The sequence below is a fragment of the Rhinolophus sinicus genome, chromosome 11 (assembly GCF_057876585.1).
Source record: "Rhinolophus sinicus isolate RSI-liver-muscle chromosome 11, RSI-T2T, whole genome shotgun sequence".
In the NCBI taxonomy this organism is placed as follows: Eukaryota; Metazoa; Chordata; class Mammalia; order Chiroptera; family Rhinolophidae; genus Rhinolophus; species Rhinolophus sinicus.
The window spans coordinates 8,074,918-8,095,588 of NC_142511.1; the positions used below are offsets into that span (position 1 = coordinate 8,074,918).

The 20,671-nt window shown below is 44.5% G+C and overlaps 1 protein-coding gene across 2 annotated transcripts in view; it reads right to left on the reverse strand.

The window, feature by feature from the left end:
* Positions 1–20,671, reverse strand: part of ASTN1 (astrotactin 1) — a 290,620-nt gene that overhangs the window by 68,038 nt on the left and 201,911 nt on the right. For both annotated transcript variants that reach the window (XM_019728300.3, XM_019728222.3), the window contains exons 12-15: positions 12,893–13,059; positions 9,746–9,940; positions 8,188–8,315; positions 1,854–1,958 (exon numbers count right to left, since the gene is read on the reverse strand). In XM_019728300.3, the coding sequence (XP_019583859.3) occupies positions 1,854–1,958; positions 8,188–8,315; positions 9,746–9,940; positions 12,893–13,059 (595 nt within the window). The remainder of the gene's footprint in view (positions 1–1,853; positions 1,959–8,187; positions 8,316–9,745; positions 9,941–12,892; positions 13,060–20,671) is intronic.

Below are 20,671 nucleotides of genomic sequence, written 5' to 3' on the forward strand. Positions count from 1 at the left end.
AAATGAAGGATCTGTGTAAGCCAGTTGGCTGTGTCATTCACCTCATACAACTTAGGGAGCCCCAGCTTAAATCAATGCTTTTTTTTTTTTTTTTCCAAATCACCAGTCATATCATTAAATTAATTTAACAAGCTCAAATAATAGCATTTGAAGAGAAAAAAAAAAAAAAGAGTGAAAAAGAATAGCATAGTCTGAAATAGAAAAACAAAAACCAGCAGAAAACATTTCACATTGTAAGACAATGTATCGCTTCATGGCACTTCTGTTGTGTGTATGCGGGAATGTGCCCATGGGCAAGGTCAGGGTGTAAAATATATTCTAACTGTGGGTAGAGACCGAGAAACTTTGCAGAATATCGCCTTCAGACATAGAAACGGGGAATGGGAAGATAATGGAAGAAGAAAAGTCAGAAAAGTCAGTAATGCACTGCTTATATTTATTTCAAAAAAATCAAAAGTATAAGGACCGGGAAACGGGCAAAGGTAAGAAAGGACCTGTTTGCCTTCCCCCTGCCACATCTCCTTGGATTTGCTTTTCCTGTTTAAGAGACTTGTATTTGTTGGAAAGATAGCCAATGGCCAATTTTCTAAACCCGATACCTTCTGAACCCGGCCAGCTTTATACAGTCCTTCTTTGATACAGCCCGACACACCTGCACTAGCAGGAAAAGGCAGAGACCCCAAGTACAAACGTCCACATAACCCTCAATGCCATGGTGGCTTTGAAAGGCACGTGGCAGTAGAGATACCTGAATTCTAACCTCCTGATATGCACAGCACCTGTGTGAGGTGCAAACTGAGTATGTGTCCTCATTCCTCTTCATAACTCTTTGCCCGGCCCCTTCGCTGTATCTCTCTCCTGTTGGCCCTAAGCTCTGCCTCCCTGAGGTGGACCCTAAGACCCTCAGGGTCTCCTCTTGTCATCCTGTGCCAACAATATCACCTGAATCTAGTTACCCTTTCAGCCAACACAGGGAAGCTAGACTCTGAAGCGTAAACGTCAGGTCTGGAATATTCCTTAGATAGCGTCAGAGAAAGGAGTTGAGTAATGTTCTCCTAGTCCATGGGGATGAGGTGGAATAGAGATGCAAACTGACATGAAGGCCGTGTTTAAAGAAATTTTCTCTTTCACAAATAGCACATTGGACTTGCAATGTGCAAAGCTTGATTCAAGGCATTTACCACCAAAATTTGAAGACTACAAGACAGTTGGCTGTTCTGTTTTAGAAGAATTTGTCCTAAGTTTCAAATTCACTACTCCTTAACTTACTAGATCTCGATATCTCTCTCTCTCTCTCTCTCTCTCTCTCTCTCTCTCTCTCTCTCTCTCTCTCTCTCTCTCTCATCTATCTATCTACCCACAGACCCATCCATCCATCCTGCTCTCTTGCTCTTTAGGAACCGTAAGCTGTTTTCCATTTTTCCTCCCCCACCCCTTTCTTGCTCTCATTCCCTTATTCGCTTCATTGCATGGAACCTCTAAGTGATGCTCTTTGCATTTGGAAAATTTTATTCTGTCAACTTATAGAAAGTCTGCTTTTGCATCTCCTCTCCACACAGTGCATGCCTCCAGGGAAACATGATAAAGCAGAGGTTTATTTTCAGTGGTTCCCGTCTTGCCCTTTCTATCTCGTCTACAGTCCAAGATAAAACTTGCAATTGAACCTCTATATAGAAAAGGGCCCGATTCCAGCCACTTGCCATTTAGAGTGACTCTGAGTGAACAGGCTGTGTACCTCATGGTGGCGGCACATTAAACTGCGTCTTCAACACTGGGAAGAAGGGCTCGTGCCCTGGGAAAGGCACACCGTGCCCCGAAAGCAGATGAGAGGGACTGCTTGCTGCTATGCTTACCCTGAGAGACGGTCACTTGGTTGAGTTTGATGTGGTACATCACAGATCGGACCTTCCAGTGCTGCAGCACGGGGTATCCAGACACCTCACTGAAGTTCACCATCCCTGGGGACAGAGGACACGTGGGCTCAGCGTGTGTAATTGACTCACAAGTGCCAGATCTATTGGGTCAGGGGGTCGGGGCGGGGTGGGGGGGGATTGTGAGAAAACAAGAACATGTTCTTTGACGGATTCAATTTCTGGAATCACAGTAACAACAACTATCGTTTGTTGAACCCTTACCCTGTGCCAGGCATTTTGCTTTGCACTTTGCATCTATAAAGTCACTTGATCCTTGTGAGATAGGTATTATTATTTGCATTTTATAAATAGGAGGCTGAGGCTCAGAGCAGGTGTTTGCAGAAGGGCCCTGGGCTGCCAGGTAGAGCCAGGACGGCGTCCCACACGTGTCTGAGACAGGGTGGGGTTCCTAACCATGCTACTAGAATATTCCCTTAATAAATTTCTATGGAATTTCAGGCTTACTGTAACACACCAGATTTGTGCTCTCTTTAAGAGTTGCGGTAATTGGCTCAGCTCATGTACCTGATAACATTGATTTTTCTGTCCCATTTAACTGATTTGTGTTCAGTATTTAAGTTTTAATTACTCTGAATTGATAACGCTTATTTCTTCTTTACCAGGAAGGACAGTGTCAGTGTGAGTAGGTGAAGGGGCAGAGACAACCCTATATTGAGTGCCATCTATGTGACAGACACGGAGATAAACACTTTATCTGTGGTCCTCCTTTCACTGATGGGAAAACGATGGCTCTGAGAAGCTGTTACTTATCCAAAGTCACTCTCGATAAACCTATCCTCGCAGCCTCTTAGCAATGTTATAAATGGGCTGTTATTTGAGCACCTTAAGGAGAGAGGGGCAGGCACCCTATTTGAATTCTGGGCATCACTATAAATATAAAATGCTACAGAAACAAAATAATTCGGCCACAGGACGTAAAAATAAATTACCTTGCTAAAATTAAAAAACCAATTTTAGCTTCAATTCTATGCTTAATGTTTGCTATGTGTGTAAGTTATAGGAATAAATATATAGAGAGACATACGCATATGTATGTGTGTATATATGTATACATGCAAATATGATGTCCATATATAAATTTAGGTAGCTAGATAGATAGACAGACAGATAGATGGAAGATAGATGGAGAGTGTATGTGTATAAATATAACGGCAATAATACATACATAGTGAATTATCCTGCCATTTTGACCCTTCAGGCTAACTCAACTAATTTAACACCTAAACTAGATGAAGAGTGGGTGGGATTAATTAGCTGCTTGTCAACGCTGATCAAATTAGCCGAGCAATTACCAAATTTCCACTTCTGTGTGAATCATATGGGAATAATTACTGGTAAGGTAAAAAGACAAAAAGGTCAGGAGAGGCGCTCAGTGAATCAATTGCCTAAATTTTATCTCAGACAATCCTAGATAAGTTACTTAAGACTAAGAGAAGGTTTTCAGTACTTTTTTTTTTCAAATGTTCTTTTAGGGCATTAAGTTTTGTGGTGACAGTCATCCTACCACCGACTCTGGCTTGGAACCTTTATATTAATTTTAAAAGCATATAAATGAAATTCTAACTTTACGAGTTTAAGACTCTAGTCACACACCTCAAAGGCACATTTCCTTAGAGCATCAAGAGTCATGCTTGGTAGCACTATTTTATGTAACATTCATTCTCTAGTTATATCAGCTCATCAGCTTGCTGTTATTTCGAAAAGTTTTAATAGCATGCCCAATAAATGAAGATTTGTCAATATATTAAGAAACAGTTCCTTTAATTGAATTGTTTCCTAGTGGGAAGAGAAAGGGCCAGGACATCAAGAGGCGGGGTTCTAACGCTGGCCACTGGCCATGTTGTCACTTGGGGAGGGGGGGGCGCGGGGCGCAGTTTCTGACTGCAAGTCCCAGGCGCGAGCTTCCTTCATCTGTCCACACGGCTAGAAGGTTTTTTGGTTCCCAGTTGTTTCTTCTGGAAAGTGAGAGGCTTAGCTGAGATGACCTGTGGCTTCCTTTTTGATTCTGGGATTCCGACTAGTTGTGAGACTTTGAGGAAGGCAACGCCTTTGTTTCAGTTTTCGTATTGGAAAAGTGGGGATAATGATACTTCTTTTACCTACTTTATAGGTAGGTTGTCAGAACAAAATAAAGTTGTGGGGATAAAAGTTCACTGAGAAAAGATAAGGCACCACATACGTTCCTGGCTTCCATAACGTTGCCCTCCTCCTCCTCACCTCTCTCTCATCACCCCTAAGTATGGGAACTTGACATTTCTTAATTGATGCTTTTGTTATAAATTCCTAGGCTTTAGTTAGAATAACAGAGGAAGAAAAAATAAAGGAAGCAGGGATGTGGAGGAGAAGGAAGAGGTGGCAATGTCCCGCACTCACCCAGGATGAGCCACAGTTGAAGTGTGATAATTACCTGCCAAACAGCAATTCCACGTAACATAACGTATTTATGCTAGAGCGTAGTCAGGAAAACAGTTACAACAGCGTCAATGCTCGGGAAATGCCGTTCTGTGCCCACTCACAGATAGTATTTCCACTATTTAAAAAGAAAGGGATATTCCTTTCTGTGTAACATATATTTTTTTCTCAGTGTGGCCTTGGCATGCAGTCAGCTCTAATTTGTATTTATTTTGTTTTATTTTATTATTATTTGGAACACATTTCTGAATGACTCTTTTTTTAAACCAAGTATCTCTGACTATGTTTTCTCAAGAACATTTTTTTTTTCTGTAACTATGCTTGAAAAAAAAAATGAATAGACCTATGTGAGAGAAAGGAAGGGAGAGAGAGAAGAAGGAAGGAAGGTGTCTCCTGTTATTTATTTGAAATGCCAGGGGGATGTATTATCCCCAAAGTTCTAAAGGCAAGAGTTCATTTCCTTTGGATGACCTTGAAGAAATTCCAGAGCTCAGAGCTCTAACTCTTCACGGACATTTAGTGAACGTGGCCTCCAATGGGCACATGACATGGTCAGCAGCTTTCTCGACCTCCTTGCTCTGCCCCGTACTCTCTTCCTTGTCTCAACTAAGAGATGGGAAATACCAATTGGACGATGGCCAGACCACATATACAAACAGAGCTCTGATGTACAATCTGCAGCAACCAGCCCACAAAACCATCCTATTCTCTATAGTAATCAGCCAACTACCTAGAAGTCAGATTGCTAGGAAGTCAGACCAGTACCTCTAGCACCTAGTCCAGGACACCAAACAACAACACCTGGAAAAGTCAGCCCAACACGACCGGGACTTGGCTAATAACTGACAGATTCCCAATTTTTGTTCTTGCTTCCAACCGAAGTCCAACCAGAGAAAGCCAAACATTCACATCTAAACACTTACATAGAATGCCTCGCTCCTAGTTAGCTGGCCCACATACTGCCAACGGCGGCCCTCAGGGCATACCTGAAGACTTTCCTGTTCTCCATTCCAAAGCTTCCCTCTCAGACTCTGCCTGCCTTTCAGTCTCTTCCAAGACAGATGGTGGCCGACTCCCTTGCTACACAGCCAGCTATGACTCAGTCGTTTTCATCTGTCTTCATTTGGTTGGTCTTCATTTATTTCCACGTAACTTATAATACCAAAAAGGCTGGTGAAGCTCAACGTTCTTATTTTGATAAAGAGGGACGCGATTGGCAAGATAAAACACATCAATTGGTATTTTCAAGTATGCTTTTCAAACCAGTAATTCTGAAAGATGGAAATAGCTGTTATGTGTAAAAACGATTCTCTAGTTACATAAATTTAGGAATCATTGAGTTAAATAAGTAAAAGGGATTTCTTTTTTGCAGGGTTTTGGGAAGCTGTTCTAAGCTAAGACGTTGCAAATTGCCAAGGTGGATACTATAGTGTTTCCAAATATACTCATGGAAGACAGAACTTATTTATGAGTGGAACACTGTTTTGTTTTTTGTTTTTGTTTTTTCTTTCCTTTTAAAAAAAATGCTTGGAAATGCTGATAATGGAAGATTCTGAAGATCACTTTAGCTCTAAAATCTTCTAAGCGTGAAGGTTTATGGGGATTATGACCTATAATAATAGAACAGGGCGACAGGAAATGCTATTCTCTGTATAACCCTCAGGAAAGATACAAGAACAATGTTGCCGGGACTACACAGTTAATATGGAAGAAATGTGGTCAACCATCTCTCTAATTGATTCTTCTAGTTGTTCTGGGCTTTAAACAAACAAAACAGATTCCTTTATCCATCAAAGGGAAGTTCTTGGCCTAACTGGTCCCACTTCTGAATCAAAATAGGATAAAGGCGGGTTAGAAAAGCAGCAGGTCAAGAAGAGTTCCCGCTACACTTTTAGGATTGTTAGACTTCACTCTCTCAAGGCCAGGATAAACGAAAACGATCCTCATGGATATCTTTCCACTCTTTTCCCTCCAATACGCCAAATTAGGCAAGGTCCGAGGACGTGGGGGAGAAAGACGCTTCTGTTGTGGCTGAGAACCGAGTTTGGATCTTTTCTGATTTCTGAAGATAAAGATTCAAACATGTGTTCTTCTGATGTTTTCTCGGATTTATCCACTGACTCCTCCCCGATAAGCTTCAGACAGCATCCAGGACCCTGTGTTCTCCCAGCCTGGTGACTGAGGTAAAATCTCCTCACCCCCACAATAAGTTATCATGAGTGAGATTTTGGTGGATCTTTAAACAGAAGCCAGGTGGTGTATCACTGCTATGGACCTTGCCTGTTTGTGTGCCATCTCACACCTCCTTTACAAGGTATTTTACACATTCATGGCAAGTGTCTCTAAGCAAATGATGTGGAAACAAGACAGCTAGCTTCTCTAACACTGGAGAGATGTGGTCTTTAGGGAAATGCCCTGAGGCTGCATTTTAATTTTTTTCAGTTTAATGTGTGTCTCTGCGTGTGTGCGTCTAGTCTTTTAGGGAACTAAACCATAGGGAACTAATTTTGATGAGATTTATTTCTGGTCCAAATATATCTAATTGTTTTCTCATGCTATTTGGTAGTTGGAATGTTCATATTTTCTTTCTTCCTTGGTGTATTTATTTATTTAACAAACGTATATCTCACTATGTGTCAGGAACTGTTCTATAAACTTTACAAATATTAATTTATTTTTTTCCTCATATCAATCCAATTAAGAAGATAGTATTATAATATCCATTTTTATAAGTAAAACAACTGAGGCACAGAGAAGGTAAGTAACTTGTCTAAGATCACACAGACAGTGAAGAGTCAAGCCCAACTGTCAGGTTCCAGAGCCTGTGCTATAACTCACTACACTACACGACTTTAGACAGACCTATTTCTAATTCCATACAGGTCCAAACTCAAGTTTTAAACATAACTTGGAATCTGGAAGAGGCTTACCCTCAGCACAATCCATTCTTCAGAAAAAGAAGGAAAAAGGGAAGAAAGGTATAGAATAAGGAAGACATAGAATAAGGAAGAGAACTAATGGAGGAATGCACAAAGCCAGCAATGGAATTGAGCTCGAATCCAGCCTTCCAGCCTGTGATGCTGGGTTCCCTGCTGGTTACCTCTTATGGGTCCATGAAACCCTCTGAAGTATGTTCTCCTGTCCAGGAAGTGCTAACTAGGGGTCTTCAGAGGCACAGAAAGGAGAAGCTTCCCTTGAGGTACCTGCCTCTTCCAATCAATCCAAACCTCAGTTCCATAATGAGCGCAGGGGAAGAATGTCACTGGGCTCAAAACAGCATTTGAGGGCGGGACGGGGGCGGTGTTGTTATCTCTGTCTTATGAGAGGGCCACGAGTTCCCCAGAGGGACTGTATTATCTAAAGTCACACAGTTGGAAAGGAGCAGGGCTGGGATTCAAACCTAGGGTCATTTGACAACAAAGCTCTATCATTGTCTAGTCCCTCACACTGCCGCATAAATACTTGCCAACGACAGATATTTAGGCCACAGTAGCTACCCACCTTTTCACCGCCTCCATTATGACCTGGTGACTTCCTCTAATCTACTGAGAACTCTGAACAGTTACTTATCTATTATCCCATTTGTGTTCAAAGCATCTCGATGAGACTAGCAGGGAAAGGTATTATTATGAGCATTTTCCAGATGATTATAGAACAATATTGGCAATTTTACTGACAAATAACCCTACCAGTGTTCACTTTTAGGACGGAGCTTTTATCGTGTATTAAGGAAATGACTGGCTTCGAAACCAACATAAGTGAGGTCAAGAGCCTTGGTTTTATGAAACCATAGGGAGCTGCCTGGTTTTTGAAGGTTAAGTGAGGGCATGAGCACACTTACCAGTCAGGAAGTCCGGGTCAGGGGTGGGCTCCGAGATTTCCTCTAGGCACTGGTTCTCCAGGGGGACAGTGGCCACCACAAGGCCATCTGGCAGTTGTTGGTCTAAACCTCGAGCAAAGTTGTTTTGCCTGGAAGAGAGGCAGACCTTCATTTCTGAGTGTTTAGGCAAACCCCACTCCTAGGCGGACCATCTATATCTCAACCCACAATGAAAACATTCTTTCTGGATCAAAAAATTCCCCTCACTCTGAAGCCCACTGGATGTACGTGTCTGGAGTAAGACGTGAGTGTGAGAGGTAGGGTGAAGGCAGGGGGAGAGATGGGAAATAAACCTGATGAGAAGGTTTACTCAAAAAATAGAGGCTATGATTCCCGCCCTCCCATCCCAGCCCCTACTCCCTAATCCCCTCGCCATAAGATCTGGGCACATCCAGTCTCATTTCTGGACTATAGAGAAGACTCCAGCCACCATAAGATGGGTTATGACACCTCACTGCTTGCCATTGGCAAACAGAGTCACAGGCTAGAATGGGAAATATCAGTAAAGTCTACTATCTGTTAACAGAAAAAGCAACTGACCCCAAGAACTGGCTGGGAAATTTCCCATCGGTTTGCTCATAAGAGCCCAGGCTCAGGCTGTTATCAACTAATGGTCCATATTATAACAATTTCTTCCCCGTCATCATCATCTCCTGAAAAACATGAGCTCTGAGGAAGATTATTCAAATAGCAAAAGACCGATTAGGGACAGGGATCACATGGAGACTCTCCTAGAAATATTCTAAATCAATGGTTTGAAACATTTTGTTCTCAGGACCCCTTAAAAAATGATCAAAGGCCCCTAGTAGCTTTTTTTTATGTGGATTATATCTATCAACATTTACCCTGTTAGAAACTGAAGAATTAAAAAATATATATTTATTCATTCATTTTAAAGTGACAATAATAAACCCATTAAATATTAACATACATTATGAAAAATGATGAGAGAAGTAGTGCTATTTTACTTTTTTGTGTGTGCAAATGTTTAAAATGTCTGACTTCATAGAAGACAGGTGAATTCTCACCTCTGCATCCACCTTATTGCACTATATTATTTGGGATGAAGTATATGAAGAAAAGCCAGCCTGTCCGTACTTGGGAAAGGCAGGACCTCGACTATCCTCTGAAAGAACCTCAGGGACCCTCAGGGACCTTGGACCACACTTGACGACCGCTCTTGTAGGTTGACTCACACACTGATTCTTTCACTCAGAGGGAATATAGAACCTGAGCTTTCTGTGGTGGCTTCCACGGAAAATCTTCCAGTCCCTGCCCAGGCCAGATAAAAATGTGTCTAATGCTTTACTCTTCACCCAGAGGAAGCATGGTTCTCAGACTCTGGATGGAGGAAGGTAGACCCGGAGAAGGCCGTGGGAAAGAGCATAACCTGTCCTTTTAGGAACCCATTTACCTTGTTCCAAGATGGAAAACTTTCTGCTGACTTTAAAGCTCTACAGGGCAGAATATCCAGCAACTGCCCTGAATAAGGCATTGGTTCTATGGCCATGAGGTTCACCTGAATGTTCCTTTCAGCACTTGTCCAGCAGCCACGTCCTTGGAATGGTTGTTGTAACCAAAGAACATCTCGCCAAAGAGGGTCTGGTTCATGGGAAGCTCCCTGCTTTCCCCACAGTCACCTCCCTCCGGGCAGGTCTCCGCGATGAGTTGGCAAGAGCGTCCATCCACACCAAGCTTGTAATCCTCGATGCACCTAACACAGGGAAAACGTGAGAAGTTTTCCATCAATGAGCTATGCAGTCAACTCAACCCAACAGATTGGGAGGAAATGCCTTTGGGAGCATGTTGGATGGCTGAAGACTATGAATATCCCAATTTGATTTCTGTCCCCTTTATAACTCAGTGTCTTAAGCCTCTAAACCAAGTCTCCTTCCACAATGTGATCACATTGAACCTCTCACCTATCCTTTGCAGAGAAATGCTTCATGGCCTTGGAATTCACCCTCCTCTAAGAGTATGATTTCCCACATATGTCAGGGTAGGAAGCCCTGGAGATAAGCTTGTAAACGTGTGAACACATTGAAATCCAAGATATTCCAGAGGCTTTCTCCAGAACCACCGACATGACCAGATCCTGCCTTTGTTTGCAAGGTAATTAGCAAAAAGTGACACTGTGGACAAGAAATTAATAGGCTTCTAATCTGGGCCTGTGACAAGTGAACTGAGAAATGAGAAAGATTGACCATCTTCCGGCTATGTTCTGTTTGAATATATCCAAACACGAGAGCAACCCATACAACTCCCCCTCCAAGTGGCTAAACAGACACGAGGCGCGTACTGCACTCCCCATTCAGTACATACAATTACCCTAATGGCAGAGCAAACCTGGTGTTGGTAAATGTGGGTCAGTGACCCGTAAGCCACTCATTGACCTTATTTGTCGTTATATTGAAAAGAATATAATGTGCCGGTTCAAATGAGAACGACTCTGATAAAGCTGTCGTTTAAAAAGCGTATTGCTTGCATTTGGGTGTCTCCTTAGCAATATACAAGGTTTAGAATTTATACATGTGTGTAGCATGCAAACATATCATGAATTACTCCCTAGGGTAATTGCTGCAATAAGATAAAAACTCTGTTCTATAGAGAAGAACACATAATCAAAATTTTAAGTGGTGAGAAGCAATAGCATCTTGGCAATGACGCTGCCCTTTACTGGGTGACCTGGGGTCAGTTGATTGAACTCCCTGAGTTTCAGTTTCCACATCTGTAAACTGGGGGATGGGGGTGGGGGAAGTGGTAGATGCTTCCCTGGGTTGTTGAGAAGATTAAGTGAGATAATGAACTTAAAGGACTCACACTGTGCCTAACACATAGCAGGCAGTCGTCAAACGTTTCTGTCGTTACTAGCGGAGGGACAAATGAGGCCCACGTTCACACAACTTGAACTGTTTGTTCTCTCCATTTACCAGTTACCTATTTGTGTACATGAGAGTGAGCAGAGCTCTTTAAAGATAAGTGCTTGCGATTTGGTCTTTATAGAAGAACCTCAAAGTCAAGGACTTCTTTTGTCAGGCTATACACAGTGGCTTGGAGAGTGCTAATTACACACGTTTACTGAATTCTGATTGAAACAGGAAAGAAGTCCAGTTAGGGGCACACTTCCTTAATCCAGGCAACAGATGTGACTCGAGACTCACAAAGGACTCTATGGCACCAGCCTGGGGTTGGGACAAAATAGTAAAGTGGTTCCTTCCTTGAGCCATGACACGGTGTTTCCGGAAAGCGTTTTGAAGCTGGCGGGTTCTGTCTCATCCCATCCCAATGATCAGGCCAGCTTTCTCTTCCACACTGCCTCGTCTCCCCATTCTCCTCTGTGTTCATGACCAAGTGTCCCACTGTAAGCTCCTTTGAGGGCAGAGCCCAGGTCTCGTGTCCTGCGTCTCTCCTATTTCTAACACCTAACCAGGTTCTCTGCACAAACTAGGTGCTCAGATATGTGTTTATTAAATACGTAAAGCTACGCAACTTTGGCTGAATTTACTTCTATTAATTGAGGTGGGTCAGCCATTATGATAACATTAGAGAGACGTGAAAATTGAGCTCAAGCTTCCATTTATGGAACGGGCTTTTATAAGAAACTGAATGTGAAAATTGCTCAGTCGCAAAGAATAAAATGAAATACAATCAAATAACATTATTATGCCATCGAATAATCTTTTCATGATTATTCAGCAGGAACTGGCTTTTAGTAGCAACAATCCAGTGTAGTTTTATTATTATAAACATTGATTTCCATTGCAAGGCTATTCGATTGTGAGATCCTTGAAGGCAAGAACTGCACGTCAGTCATCTTTGCAGCCTGGTGGCTATCAGGTATGTGGCATAAAGTAGGCACTCCTCCTGACAGGCAGAAAGAGGGTGGGGGAGGGAGAGGAGACAGGAAGGAAGGGAGGGAGGAAGGAAAGGGGAGGGAAAGATGGACAAGAAAACTGTGGGTGTAGAAGAATGGGCCAAATCTTTATTTACTTTATAAATATAATATGAAAATGTCTTTAAATATAATTCCAGTCAGTGGTATAAATTAAACTATTAAGGGAACTTCAGAAGTTTTTTGAAAAACAAGGGAGGGCCTGAATTCTAATCCTAACCTCCCCACTTACCAACTTCCCAGTCTTGAGGGAGTCAATTAACCTCAAGGTGCATTAGTTTTCTCATCTGTAAAATGGGTGGCATCGCCTGCCCTATTCTCTCAAATGAAATGAGGTGGGTGAAAGAGCTGGCCCACAGTTAAGGGCTCTATCCACTGAGGGATTACTATGTCTGAGGGAAGGTGGCTGCACAAAATGCTGGTACTTTGGGGACAGAATTTAATTATGCTTCCTCCTCCAAAGATTCCCTTTTCCCTTCTTTGATAGATGATGAGTTTCTCACAATCTCTCTCAAGCTTTTGTTCCACAAAACACAGTTTGGACAATTCTGGGGTAGGCGGGCAATGAATGTGGTCAGTTTCCTCATCTACAGAAGTGGATCTAGACTTTCCCTAAGCGTCCTCCCAATTCCTCTTCCAGTCCTGGAGGCTCTTTCCTCGGAGCCTAAGGGCTGGCCTAGAGTGACCACTTCATTCAGATTTATTTTCCTGGCTTTGGCACTGGAAGTCCCGCCTCCCAACACACCTGTTGACCTCATGGGCAGCTCAACTTACCCACAGAACATGAGAATGTTGTACAAGGCAGGGTCTTCCGGGAAGGGCGCCATCTGCTGGAGACACAGCTGCTCACAGCCACCGTTGAAGCCATCTGAGCAGTCCACCCCAATGTGGCGGTCATAGCAGCCCGAGCTGTCCTTCATGGGGCTGAGTCCGGATGGGCACTGGTGTAATCAGAAAGCATGCACACAGATGGGTTAATCGGGGGGGACTGGGTTCTCTGGAAAACTGGAGTGTAGCCACTGACGCCTATTTTTAGCACTCAACCTTGAAAGCATTAACATTGGCAACTAATGCACAAATTTCCCACTATGCTGGACTTCCTTTAAAAGCAAGTGACCTTCTTGACATCTTGCTTCTTCTCTCTGGGCATAGATCACACACATTTACATTAAAGCCGATTCCTCCAAATAGGCTGGAAGGAAGCATTATAGCAAGACCGAGGGAGCGGTGCTGGCTTCCCAGCTGCGCCTCAGGCTGGCAGAAGAATGGAAGTGATGGGCCAGAATTAAAATGCATTAGCAGAGATTGCTTTGGGCTCGGGGAAGGGAGTGTTGTTGTTTGGACTTGGTATTGATAGGACTTTTTTTTTCGTGTCCAAAGCACTTTGTCAAAATTGGTATCAGGCACCAACCAGTGTTAGAGGGAACGCACGGAGCCTGGGCTTCCTGGAGGAAGGAGAAAGTAGACTTTCTCTGTGACCTCGGCGGGAGGTTTGACTGCTTTCCCACTAGAAGTGGCCATCCCCCTGACCTTCCCACCTCAAGTACGCCCTGCGGAAGATGCACAGACATCAACACACACACGTCCTGCACTTGGGTTTGGGCTCTATCCTAGTGCCCCGGACACTCTTAATACGAAACAGTTAGCTTTTCTGCAATGCCAAGTCCTTAGTAAACTCTCCAAGAATGCCAGCAAAGGAGAGAATCAGGAAGACATGTCAGCCAGAATCTGGGGAAGACACAGGGGCTTGGTCAGCAGTGGGAGCGCTCCCACGGCACCCTCACACACCTGGCAGTGTCTGCAGCCTTCACCTTACTCATTTAACCCTGGCCACATTCCCTGGAGGTAAGCAGGGTGATCACCCCCATTTTATGAAGAAGCCGTAGCACAGAGAGCTTAACTTTCCTGATTGCACTACTGATCATGGCAGGGCCACAGCCAAAACCTGGCCGGCTGGGGATGGAATCCACGAATCAGTTGCTCCGTCTTAGCTTACACGGAGATCAGTCTCTCACACAACAGCCGCTGTTTACCAAACCCTTACTGGGAGCTGGGCGCTACGCTGTGTGGTTTAAGGTATTTCATCGCACAGCACTCTATAGTGTCCTTATTTAATAAATGGGGAAACCACTAACATTCCCAATTAATGACAGACTTCTCTCTGCACTGCACTCCATCTAAAAGTCAATGACTACATTTTGCCATCCTGCTTCTTCTGTCTGTGCAACAGGTCCTGCACATTTGCATGGCAGCTGATTCTTTCCAACAGGCTGGAAAGGGGCAAATAACCTGCCCAGGGTCAAGCAGTGAGCATGGGGCAGAGCTGGGGTCTGTTTAGACTTGAACTGCTTTTAAGACTGTGCGATACACTTACTGTTAGCTAGCTAACGTACTTCTCCAAAACCAAACCCAAACCAAACACAGCTTTCAAAATTCGGTGGAACTGTGTTAAACACGCTCCCTCCTGTGTTGTTGCCTGGCTGCCTCTTTCTCTCAGCTGCCAAGCACCTTGGCCTAAGGAGCCGGGGCGGACGCAGGTGTGCCTCTGAAAACCCACCTCTCCTCCCTCCTCACTTCCCAGCGGAAGGTCACAGCAGGATGTACAGTGTTTGCTGACACTAATTCTGCAATTTTCCAAACAAATGGCCCCCCTGTGGGCCTGCCAGGCTCCCAGCCTGGTCCATCTCCTTTCTCCCTGTGAAGCCAGCTGGAGTGCTGGAAGGTGACAGCATTTAAAGAAGTTTCCAGGGGCTGCCTCATGCCGTGCAAACCCAGATGTTCCGGCTGATGGTAAACAAGCAAATGAGGCAGCTGAGGATTGCACCCCACATTTGTTAGCCCCTCACCCATCCATTTCCTTGGCCACCCAGCTGTTAGGCCACATGTGCCACCAGAAGGGAGCTGGCCTCACCACAGGCTGCCCAGTCATGGAGGTGGGTACTGAAACAGACATTTGACTGGAATTAAACGGGCTGCCCTGGTTACCTAGAGCTCTTTTCCTCCCTTTTTTCTTCTATAAAGCTTGAGAAACATCAAAGTAGAGACAAAGTCCTCCTGTTAGCCCCACCTCACGTGGTTCCAACCTGTCACCAACTAGCTATCTCAGGTACCAGCTAGGACTCCCGTCTTGCCAACCACCTGCTTTTTTTTTTTTTTTTCCCAGAGTGCCCACCCATCAAACATGATTTTTAACACAGACTTCACCAAATGAAATTGGAGCAGGCTTTGTTTCAGAATTCCAAAACCTGTCACGTCCACATCTTGTCTGGCCCTGAAGTCTAGATGACACTGGTGTCCCAAACTGGACCACCTGATATTTATACTTTCTTAGGAGGTTTGGAGAGAAGACAAGAGTTAGTTGCCTTGGATTTCTTTCTTTCTTTCTTTCTTTCTCTTTCTTTTCTTTCTTTCTTTCTTTCTTTCTTTCTTTCTTTCTTTCTTTCTTTCTTTCTTTCTTTCTTTCTTTCTCTCGTAAGCAAAGCTAAACATAATTAACATCTATCAGGAATTAAGCAATTCTATGTACAGGGCAATCTACATATATTATCTTCCATCCCAACAACACAGGTAGCTGTTTCTTCTGTCATTTTACAGAAGAGCAAACTTAGATTCGGAAAGATTAAGTAATAACTTGTTTAAGGTCACAGGGGTGGAAAATGGCAGAATCAGATTTTTGGCCTAGATCTGTCTGAGCCCAAAGCTCACAATGTGTCCCTTCCACTCAGCCATGCTGCTTCTCAAGTGTGAGAAAATCTGGATTTTCTGGAATCCCTAAAGAAATAAAGTCAGAGTGTCAACAAAGTAAAGCAATCCGATAGATGTCTTGTTTGTTTGTCTGATTGTTTTAAGCAGGACATTCTGAAATCAATTATGGATTTGTAGTTTAAATTCTTTTCTCTCTTTCCTCTTTCACACACACACACAGACACAGTATGGGTGCATATATTTATAAGACAAAACACTGAAAACTGTCCAGGGTGATGACCTTGAAGGCAAGACAAGATCCTCAATCACTGAAAAAAGGTGTAATTATCTTTACTTCACTGTAACTTACTTGAGTGGCAGTTCAGAGTAAAACATTTTTGAAAGATTTCCAGAAAAAAAGCGGAAACCAAAAATAGAGTTTTCTTCTTAACCCTTGTTGAACCGGAACAATCATTCCCTCAAAAGACTAATCAATCAAGTTTTCCATGGTATGAATTTGTTTTTGCCTCAGTGTTCCTTGTGCTCTTGGATTCACATTCTGGGCTCCTCAAAATCTTTATCAAAATACAAAGAAACTGCAGGCTCCAAACCATGCCCTCTTCCTAGAAGCCTGAAGCCAGAGCCCCGTTGCCAAGAGAGAAATCCTGTCTCCAGGAGGAGCTTATATTTTCTCTTTTCAAGTGCCGGCCATCCTCTCTCCCTGGCCATGTGGACAATCCCTCTACTTGTTCTTTAAAAGAGAACTGTTAGCTCCGGATTGAGTTCAAGGTCACACATTAACCTCTCTTTGCATAGGTTACAATCAGCAGTCCCAGAGCCTTTATCAACTACAGGCTTAAGAAGAAAATGCCATGTGTTATAGTGACAAACCTCCCCCACGAAGAAGGGCTAATGAGTGAGCTCAAATTTCAGTGACCCCTAAAATACACAAGGTTAATCATCTTTCACGAGATGCTCACAGCTTCTTGACTTATTACTGGTCTAAGGCATCATTTGCTAATGAGATTAAAATGATTTTCCCCATTCGACGCCTTTTCTTGACCGTCTTTCATTTCTTTTTCTTTACCAATGATTTTTGGTGGATTCATTCCTTAGGAGTCTAGTCAAATGTCACCAAGCCTGAAACACACACACACACACAACCCTCCGTTCCAGATTATGAGGTGGTTGCTCTGTTAGCAGGAGTATGAGTGATGGACACGCAAGTGTATTCAGGGCCCTGGGAGAAGAGGAACGACTTCCTGCAGCTGAGCCTGCCTCGCCTTACCTGGGCGATTCATAAAACACGCAACCATAATTCCTGCTCAAAATACGTTCTCTTGTACTACATGACAGTTTTATTCCTTTCACAAATAATGATTCCCCGAATTTTTCATGGGCGCTGACACGGTAAGCCTAAGCCACTCAGGACTTCTGCAAAAGGAGAAAAGTTTGATGGAATTAAACTTGTATTTCAGCTCCCTGCCCCGGTGTCTCTGGAAGCCTCTGAGGCATGCTCTTCTGCTTACGGTCCTACAGAGGGAATGAGAGCAGGTCATCTGGAATGGTCTCCGCACATCTGCGCTTGCGTAGAGGTGAAATGACACATTTGGTGGGAAACCGCTGTGGACGGCATGTGGACAGAAGGGCGACAGGGTCACTGGGTAATTCAAAGTTCATTAGAGCACAATGCTCTTGCAGGAAAGGCCGTGTTCAGCTTGAGAGAGCAGGACAGCCGACCTCCCACCTTCCAAGGCCACAGCCCACTCACCTTAGCACATGCAGACATGTCACAAAGCAAAGGCCTTCTGGGGGCCACTTTCAGGATGAGTGTGCTGATGAAGAAGGAGCAACAGAGCGTGGACTTTCCGTTGTTTTTCAGCACTGGAAATTGTTTCCGAACTTTCAGACCAAGTTGCATATTAAACCATAATAGGTAGGCTTGATAAGAGTCCGGGTGCCCTGGTTAAAGCTGGGAGTGGCCAGACTAGATTCCTGCCTGCCAAGCCTGCTCCAATTCCCACTGCCGTCTCCCCCTGATGGCCCCCCACAGCTGTCTGCAACATAAGCCCCGGAACCTGTGAACGTGTCACCGTACAGTTGACAAGAGGGGCTTTGCTGATCAAGTTAAGACTCTTGAGATGGGAAGATTATCCTGGATTCCCCAGGTGAGCACGATGCAATCATGAGTCCTTAAAAGTGGAAAGAGGAAGCAAAAGAGCAGAGAGGAAGGCGAGAGTAGAATGGTCAGAATAATGCAAGGTAGCTGGCTACAGGGATGGAAGAAAGGGACCATGGGCCAAAAAAAGGGGGCGGCCTCTAGAAGCCGCAAAAGGCCAAGAATGGATTCTGCCCTAGAGTTTCCACAAAGGAACGCAAACCTATCAACACCCAGTGAGACCCTTACTGGATTCTTACAGACAGAGCCATAAGATAATGAGAGTTGTTTTAAGCCAGGGGTGTCAAAACTTTCTTCAACATTTTTTACCAAGGGCCATATGCGGTAAAATACACAAACCGCCGGGACACTCACTCGAGGTGAAGTACGTATTGCCTCACCTGGTTTATTTAAGTAAACTAAATGTATTTTTGGAATTTGCTGCGGGCCAATTAACAATGGATTGTGGACCGCAGTTGGCCCGCGGGCCGCAGTTTTGACACCCCTGTTGTAAGCCATTAAACCTGCAGTCATTTGTTACAGCAGCAACAGGACTCTAATACAATAACTTTGCTGGACCCTATGGAGCCCCACAGAACAGAGAACCACTGCTCTTGTGCCTTCTGGGAAGGGACGACTGCCCAACCTTGCACAGTAAGCACAATGGTTAGAAGCAAGAAGATGCGGTTATCTGTGGTGGCTGACCTGTGTTCTGGGAACCCTCTCAAAGGTTCCACTTTTGAAGGGCTGTCTGGTTTGGAATGCTTATGGCTTGTACAGGTCTGTGCCTTTCACGGGTATTTGTTTCCTGTCCTCAGAGACTATATAAACAATAGGGCAATTAACTGGGTAGCAATTAACCCTGTGGGAGTCCAAGCGTAAGGGAGAAACATGTTGTGCCTTCCTAGAAAGAATGAAGGCTGAGTGGCCCACGTAGACCAATCCACCCGTCTGCCTTGCATTTAACAGGAAAATAAGAGGTGCGCTCTGCCTCTTCCCATATCTCTACCCCTTCCCAGGTTCCTGAAGGGCCAATGTGTTCTGAGTTCCTCATGGCTTTCTCCGTTCACAGATATGCCTTTCCTGAGAAGCCTTTCAGTTCAGCACCGAGCCAGCTGAATGCCTGGGTTTCTGTGAGAGGAGAAAAGCGGTCGATGCAGCTGATGCCTTTGTCCTTGGTCCACCTCCAGATGACACGGGACTGCTCTGCCATACACCAGGGCTTTGGGATAGTATTGAAGCTCAGGGGAGTCAGGTCAACTCAGAGCACAGTCCCTGACCTAATTCTCAGTAGGGTCACAAGAGTCGTGATGTGGCACATTAGCTCTCAACCCACTGGTCCTCCTGCATCACGGGTCATGTGCTTCAAAGCCAATGAGAAACAGTCAACGGAAGGGCCTGCGGTCAGCCTGGCCCCATCCTCCCTCCAAGAGCCACATGGACCAGTGACTTCAAAGAATTATGCAAATACCAAGCCCTGGTATAATCCAGTGACTTTCTGCAGTGGCTCCAATTGTGACAGCAAATGCATATTCATCGGAACTATTCCTGCTGGCTCCGTCTCACAGATCGCAGTGTTAAAAGTCCAAAAATAATCAGCACAGCTATACAGCTATATGCTGAGTAAACAGGGTAGGATCACCAACAGAGGCCTTTGACAGGCAAACCCCAGGGGCTCAGGAGAGGGCAAGGCGGTGGGAAGAGACGGGGAGTAGATCCCTGGGCACGAATGTATGAGCACATTCAGATCCATGGGGTGGTCTGGGCGGGGGTGGGGGGTGGGGGGGCAGTGTGAAGGACGTTCACGCATGTGCACAGTGTTTCAATACTTAGACTGACCCTAGAGAGTAATGTAAAATGATCGGTGGAAATCTGGATGAAGACATGCAGGCTGAATAGTAAAAAAAAAAAAAAAAAGAAAGAAAGAAAGAAAGTGTCTCAGCTGGGAGCTCCATTAGACAGTGAAATTGTCTCCTGAGGGACCCAGTTGGGAATCTCATTGCTTAAGACATCTGAAAGTGGACCATCCAAAGGGAGGGGAGCATCGACTTCCCTCCTGGCTGCCTTCTGAAGACTTGGCCTCAAGGACACTTTTCTTTCTATTTTTCTGATAGTCCTCTCTGGTGGCATTCCCCTCCTTTTGATGGACTTGCCAGCTTCTCCACCTACCTGCCGCTTAGCTCTCTTCCTTTCCCTTTTTGGTTTTCATTTTCTCTCCCTTCTCAGATGAATCAGGCACCTGTCAGCTGAGGCCTAATCTGTGAAAGTTTGGGAGGCCTTAGGGCTGAGGCTTGGATCCACCGTGGATCCCGGGTACGTATCCTCCTTGGATGGAGAATGGCCCCCTGAACAGAGCAGGTGCTCAGAGATGGGAGCGGGGGGAGGGGGGTGTGAACAATGGAATCAGCCCAGCATCCTCACAGCTTGCCCCTGCTCTGGGTCCCCTTATAAGAACACAGTTGTCAGACTGGGAAGTAAGATGAGGCACCAGACCCGGAAGCTCCTCCCCTGCCCGGAAACACTGCAGAACTACGTGCCTCAATGAATCACCTCTCCCTCTACTTTATGTCCACGTTATGCATGGCTTTCCTGCCTTCCTTTTCTGTCCCATTCCCTCTCCTCTCTGTGAGGATGGAATCATTCTGCCCTTAAAAGAAGAAAGGGCTGGAAACAGACACCAGTGTTGATGGGCATGAAAACGACCAATGATA